This window comes from Pseudophryne corroboree, chromosome 6, assembly GCF_028390025.1.
Source record: "Pseudophryne corroboree isolate aPseCor3 chromosome 6, aPseCor3.hap2, whole genome shotgun sequence".
In the NCBI taxonomy this organism is placed as follows: domain Eukaryota; kingdom Metazoa; phylum Chordata; class Amphibia; order Anura; family Myobatrachidae; genus Pseudophryne; species Pseudophryne corroboree.
This window is the reverse complement of record NC_086449.1, coordinates 12,145,290-12,153,121: the sequence shown is the minus strand read 5'-3', so window position 1 is coordinate 12,153,121 and position 7,832 is coordinate 12,145,290. Positions and strand designations below refer to the sequence as shown.

The 7,832-nt window shown below is 38.2% G+C and overlaps 1 protein-coding gene across 1 annotated transcript; it reads left to right on the top strand.

Moving 5' to 3' along the window:
* Positions 1–6,400: 6,400 nt before the first annotated feature.
* Positions 6,401–7,396, top strand: LOC134933976 (olfactory receptor 5AP2-like). Its single transcript, XM_063929506.1, has one exon. The coding sequence runs from the start codon at positions 6,401–6,403 to the stop codon at positions 7,394–7,396; it is 996 nt and encodes a 331-aa protein (XP_063785576.1).
* The last annotated feature ends 436 nt before the right edge of the window (positions 7,397–7,832 follow it).

Below are 7,832 nucleotides of genomic sequence, written 5' to 3'. Positions count from 1 at the left end.
CAAAGAAAAAATACAGCATGCCTTATTCCTTCATCATTTCAGTGATATACCCCATCGTCAGGTACAGTCTTTCTTTGAAAGACTGTGGAGTGCTGCCTTATTTTTGTTACACACACACATATATATTTATATAGACATATAGATAGATAGATAGATAGATAGATAGATAGATAGATAGATAGATAGATAGATAGATAGATAGATAGATAGATAGATTTCCGATTGATATTACTTTATGGGAATTTAAATTGTTATTCCCCTCTAGAGCAAGTTGGTCCAAATATATTTCTTTTGACCTTAAATCATCCCACTCCATGGATGAGAATACTTCAACCATTTGTCACTGTGTCTCAATTTATAGACTGTAAGTGGCACAAACTTACAATTACATCAAAAATGACCCAATCCCTGGGTAAAGTCGTACTATTTGATTATGTCCAACATCCTCTATGACTAATGGACTATTTTGCCCACAGAAATTTCAGTTGAGTAAATATATTAATGTCATTTATAACAAAATATGAGAAAATAACTAAGATTTTATTAATTCCTTAAATCAGGGTTAAACTAGTCCACAAATAAAAATAATCAGGTCCCCAAATGATTTGTTTCTAATTTACAATAATGAGCAATATGTGATCTATGGCAGAGAATAATTATACTCCTGGGTAATTGAGTCTAGTATAAAAAAAGAGCCGGTCTCACATACAGTACAGGAGAAGCTTTGTAAATGCCGGATCTAAACCACACAGATAACAGACTCCAAATTCAGGAATAATTCTACTATTATCTATAATTATTATTTTCTCTTAGAATATATTTAAATACAAGTCAAGAGCCAGGTGACTTAAATACTCTATTAATCTCAATTACCAGGAACTTCAGAAGATCCCAGGTCATTTTCTAATAATAATTGAATTAATATTTGGAAAATGAATCTTACATCTGATTTGTGCTAATCATCAGAAATGTCCTTTTCATTAGTGTTATTTACACTTTTATTCCATGTACACGGTTGGAGCGACTGTTATCGGGGTGTATTTAGTTTTGAAAGCACATATTTGTTTTATTTTGGAAATAATAAGGCTCCAATCATATTGCTTGTTAAATAATTAAATCATTCATTATATTTAAGTCTGTATACTGTATTGTTGTCATCTTCGTTGACCATTTATAATAAAGATTTTTTAAAAATCATTAAAGAGAAATAATGTCTGTGATGAATATTCCAAAGGTTTGTGTTTTAAGTGAGAGCTTACCGTATTCAATAGGAATAAAGGGGGTCGTTCCGAGTTGATCGCTAGCTGCCGTTGTTTGCAGCGCAGTGATCAGGCTAAAAATCATCACTTCTGCGCATGCGTATGGGCCGCAGTGCGCACGCACGACGTACTTTCACAAAAATCTATGCAGTTTCACACTAGGCCGAGCAACTCTTTTCAGTCACTGTGTTGATCGGTGAGTGATTGACAGGAATGGGGCATTTCTGGGTAACTGACCAGTTTCCGGGAGTGTGCTACAAAAACGCGTGCCAGATAAAAATGCAGGCGTGCCTGGGTAAACGGGGGAGTGGCTGGCTGAATGCAGGAACTAAATAGTCTGAAGTGATCGCAAGGTAGGAGTAGGTTTGCAGCTACTCAGAAACTGCATGAAAATATTTTGAAGCAGTTCAGAAAACCTTTCAGTCGCACTTCTGCTAAGCTAAGATACACTCCCAGAGGGCAGCGGCATAGCATTCGCACTGCTGCTAAAAGCAGCTAGCGAGCGATCAACTCGGAATGAGGGCCTAAGTCAATTACATCATTATTGAACTAAATATGAATTTATCTAATTCATATTGCTGTCATGAATATAATAGTTTTTATTTATTTCTGTATCATTGTTCCTTAACGTTTTTATTTTTTCAAAATGTATTAAAATATTATATATATATATATATATATATATATATACACACAAACATGAAGATCCAGTGAGGTGGCAGTTGGGGACGAATCACATTTTTCTGCAGGAGTATATCAACATTTCGTATTAATTCATTTGTCCTCAGGATAACGTCATACAAGTGAAACATACCGTATAAAAGCAGCCCCACCACCAAGTGAGGCCACACAAGCGTGAGGGTCCGGCATGAGGACGCTGAATATAAGGTATGTTTCACTTGTATGTTGCTTATCCTGATGAGGAATTCATAAATTTGAAACTTTGATATACTTATGCAGTAAAGTCTTTATTTGTTTCCGATTGATCCCGCACTGGATCTTCATGTTTGTGGACCTCGCTGTAGGTACGTAGGAGGGCACTGGGGCAAGATCTATTAATGGGAGTGCTACTTGAAATGGAATTTATGCATTTGGAAACCTTGGTTGCAGGACCGGGTACCCTATAAGTAAGCACCCATATTTGTATTACAGCGGTTTGTGATACTACGTGTCAGTGTATTCATCTCTTTTGTGATGGCGCACATTGCTGAGTCTGTGAATCTAGCTATGTTGACTCAAGGAATGCTGTTGACATTTTTGGGGGCTGAAGTGGAATCTATACTGTTTAATTAGCAGTTAATTGATGTGGAACAGGTTTATAAGGAGTGGGTTAGACTCAAACAGAAAGAAGCTGATTACCTGTACCACGGCATCACTTTGAGTGACTATTACAAAGACAAATGAATTCCACATGGTTTTAGAATTGACAACTCCCCTACAAGAGGGCACTTTCATACTGCATTTTGTAAACGGTGGATCGCTATACTTAATAAGTGTAGTTTTGATTTATTACTATTGGTTGTGGAAGAATTGGTCCATGAGTTGGCTGTTGCTTCTGAGAGAATTGTTTCTTTTGAAACTAAACATAAAAATCTTTCTGATGAGGACAAGTCAACCTACTGGGAGGATAAGCTGAACTCACAGATTGCAAAAACTCATTAAAGGTTAATGCAGATTATGAACAAAACCGGGTGTACCAATGGGCGAATGGACATTGCAGAGATTGCCCACGTCTGTTTAGACAAAGGTATTATAAACAGTTATGGCACTCTGATTCTTCCCATGATGCCATGACCAACAGTGACTCTGATGGACTAAATAATGTGCCTAATATGCCACCAGGATCCCCTTTAGGAGTTCATACCTGCAGTGGTCGAAGCAGGTTAGGAAAAATACCAGGAGAGGGGGCCATGGCAAGAGGCAGTGGTCATGGGAGAGTATAGAGACCACCGCTCCCATGCAGAATATAATTATTAATCTGTCCTCACATCCACTGACTGACTCAGAAATCAGTGTTCTGAATAAGGGTTTGTTGTATGTACCTACTATCTGTTTTGATAGATAGGGTTCTTAAGGACAAGTAAAAGTCAGAGGCGAGCATTATCCCTCCACAGTTACGTGAATTACAGAAACTATCTAATTTAGATCCCACCTCTAACAATGCTGCTATCAAAACTTTCAATTGCATGTTGAATAATGATGTTATAACTAACTTGGGTTCTGATGTGAGGGAGTCTGATGCCTTTAACAGTCTAAGTAAAAATTAATATGATGCATTACTTGATCGGTCTCATTACACACATATTGTGATTCACCCCACTGACAAAGGCTAGGCAATTTTTATTAAGGACCTATCAGTCTATATAGCAGAACTAGAGTGCAAACTTGCCTATATACTGTACATGTGTACCGCTTCTTGGATGGTGACACCACTGGTGCATTCTCTGACAAAATAAAATCTAGACTTCAGCGAGTGGTGGATGCTGGTCTGATATCTGGTACATTAATGTGAGTATGGATAGTTGAACACCCTATGGTCGCTTTGCTATACTCACTACCAAAAATTAATTGGTCTATGCAATCCCCTCCAGGCCGGCCTATTATAACCACCTGGAATGGTTTGCTACAGTGTATCTGCACCTATTTAGATTCTTTATTACAGCCATGAATTGTTGATCATCCAAGGTATCTACTTGATACCACTGTGTTCTTAAATAAACTCAATAGTGTTGGCCCTAATCCTGCTAATAGTGTTTTGTGCAGTATCAATAAAAAAAGTCTAGACACTGTTATCCTGAATGCACAGGTGCTATATGCTGTAAGAAAACTTTATATCTAATCACCCTGCCTATAATGGGCCTGATGTGAATCTTTTTATAGACTTGTTAGAGACAGTGTTGACTTGTAATTATTTTCTATTTAATGGTAGATTTTATTTACAAACAGCTGGGTGTGCAATGGGGTCCAATGTGTCCCCATCCTACGCCAATTCCTTCATGTTTATGGCGGAACAAGAAATATTCTTTGACAACCCTGCTTTTTTAATACTGTCAAGCTATTCATGAGAGATATTGATGATCTCTTTATGATTTGGTCTGGTTCCAAATAGGCTCTGGAAATGTTGATTGATATACAGAAATTAACTGATCATCTTATTAAATTTACATATATTGATCTGATTTTGTTTTACTTTTACTTGGATGTTCAAGTATCATTATATAATTTCAACTGAATTGTACTGCAAACCTACAGACTGGGTGTCATTGCTCCATGAACACAGTTTTCATCCAAAATCCATGAAATACAGCTTGCCATTTTCACACTTTATATGGGCAGTGTGGATCTGTACCGATATAAATAGGACTAGTGAACACATTGATGGCGCAACAACCGGCATTTGATGCAGGTGTTTATGGTGTTCACATTGTTTTAATTAGGTCACTATGGCAATGGGCAGAGGATGATGACGCTTCCATTCAGCATCCCCAGGATGGACCCACGTGCTTGTGTGGCATCATATGGTGATGGGATTGCTTTTATAAGGTATGTTTCAGTTGTATGTTGCTTTTCTGCAGTAAAGTGTGATTCGCCTCAAAGTGTCACCTCACTGGATCTTTATATATATAAAATCTATAATATATAATATATATATATAGATAGATAGATAGACAGACAGACAGACAGACAGACAGATATACGTATGGGATTAGATGGTACCTGGATGCAATTATCAATTTAACAGAGGAGTACCGGTCTTTTGATAGCTATATACTGTACATATATCTATATCTATCTATCTATCTATCTATCTATCTGTCTGTGTGCGTGCGTGTGTGTGTGTGTGTGTGTGTGTGTGTGTGTGTGCCTGTTATAGGAAGGTTGAGCATAGCCAATTTCCTTTTTCATACACAATGTGGCCATTTGCCCCCTTCATGTGCGTACACATTGATGTACCCTTCTAACACAGTGGCAGGCACAATAAGTACTGTAAGTAAATAAGAAATATACAGTTCTCATGCACAGCAGACTGTGAATATAATAATATATTACCAGGTGCTGTTACTGACACCCTGGTGCTGCAGTTACCAAAATCTAGTCAGGAGTAAAAAACAAAAACAAATCTCCACAATTTTAAATGTTTATTTTATCAAATAATTTGCTCACCAAATCTTATCTCAATACTAAATTAATGAAATAAAAAATGAATAGCTTTATTTTTGTCTAACAGTATTTGATATGTCATAGAGTAAAGGACAATGTAAATCTCATTCTTTGTCTTTTGTATAGCATTGAATTGGCTGCCATCAATATTAAGAAGCCTGTGATTGGATTGCACTTGTTTAATTATAAAATCAAACTTATTCTGTTTCTTTCAGATATAGGACAAAATATATTAAAATGACTAAAGGCTCTTTGTGACTGACTTAAAAGGTAATTTTTTTGGTCCTTTTAATGTCCTTATCCCCAATTCCTATTGACATATTGGCCCTCATTCCGAGTTGTTCGCTCGCAAGCTGCTTTTAGCAGCATTGCACACGCTAAGCCGCCGCCTACTGGGAGTGAATCTTAGCTTCTCAAAGTTGCGAACGAAAGATTCTCAAAATTGCGAATAGACACCTCTTAGCAGTTTCTGAGTAGCTCCGGACTTACTCGGCATCTGCGATCAGTTCAGTCAGTTTCGTTCCTGGTTTGACGTCACAAACACACCCAGCGTTCGCCCAGACACTCCCCCGTCTCTCCAGCCACTCCCGCGTTTTTCCCAGAAACGGTAGCGTTTTTCCGCACACTCCCATAAAACGGCCTGTTTCCGCCCAGAAACACCCACTTCCTGTCAATCACATTACGATCACCAGAACGAAGAAAAAAATGTGAGTAAAATACCTAACTGCATAGCAAATTTACTTGGCGCAGTCGCAGTGTAGACATTGCGCATGCACAGTTAGCGGAAAATCGATGCGATGTGAAGAAAAATACAGAGCGAACAACTCGGAATGACCCCCATTGTAGGAAAAATAGTGATTTGAATTTGATTTTGTTTTCCTATTTCAAATAAACTTAGGAAGTATCTTATGTTTTAAATATTTTAAATTTTCTCCCTTCTAGAGAGAGAGAGAGAGAGAGAGAGAGATAGAGAGATTTACATGGACATCATAAACAAGACCGAGGTGAAGGTCTTTGTGTTTACAGGACTGACTGACAATGGTAAACTTGCCCCATTCCTCTTCATACTCTTCTTACACATTTATATGGTGACCATACTGGCAAACATTGGCATGATCGCAATTATCTATCGCAACACAACCCTCCATACTCCGATGTACTTCTTCCTGAGCTACCTCTCTCTGGTGGATATATTGTACTCTTCAGTAATAACTCCTAAGATGATTCATGACCTTATTTCTGTAAATAAGACCATCTCATTCAATGGCTGTGCTCTACAGTTTTATTTCTTTGCTGCCTTAGGATCCACTGAGTCTTTTCTTCTCTCCAACATGGCGTATGACCGGTATGCCGCTATCTGCCACCCACTCCACTATGTGTACATAATGACTAAGAAGAAATGTCTCTCTCTTGTTTTCCTTGTCACCTCCATGGGCTTCCTGCAGTCTGCAGTGCAGACCAGTTGTGTGTTCAGTCTCAGGTTCTGCAGGTCCAACCTAATAGACTATTTCTATTGTCACACACCTTCATTACTCAGACTGTCCTGCTCTGACACTTTCTCCTGTGACATGGTAACTGTGTACATTATAGGTCCTACTGGCTCAGCTTGTTTGATTATTATACTGGTCTCATACAGTCTCATTATTTCTTCCATTTTACGGATTAAATCTGCAGAGGGCCGGCAGAAAGCATTCAGCACCTGCTCCTCGCATCTCATGTGCATCTGCATCTTCTTTGGGGCAGTTATGTCCACCTACCTACACGCTCCTTCCAGTGCCTTTGAGAAACTAGACAAGGTGGGCTCTGTTCTTTATTCAGTGGTGACCCCAATGCTGAACCCATTGATTTACAGCCTGAGGAATCAAGAGGTGAAAAGAATCATTATGCGAGTAAGGCACAATCTTTCTTCTGTAGCTAAAACTTTGTCAAACATTAGACTTCATGCTGGGGCTCTGCTAGTAATATTTAGAAAATAAAAACAAATATATAGCTCATATAACCTCACTTAATATGAGAAGTGATTTGTGTCAAATTATTTTTAAAATTTGACTCATTTTCTCTCTGGTTATTAGTGGTTTCCTAAGATTATTAGCTAATTGAAACTAGATGATTTGTTGCACAGTATTCCTCAAATTTATGAAGTATTATCACTATAATTTTTTCCTGGATGACATTATTGCCAATATTGAAAGGACAGTAAGATTTCTTAATTTTCAATGGAATAATGCCATGAAAGAGCCTTGTCAAACTACTATTCATATGAACCACAGGCAAGTGGGGCTCAGCCAAAGCTCATGGGTAATTTCACAAGTCATGGGTGGCCTGGCCTCACGTCATGTCCTGTATACTAGCCACGGGTAGGATGGAGGGAAGGTGGATGGCTGAGCAAAGAGCTTGGTCAACCACACTCTC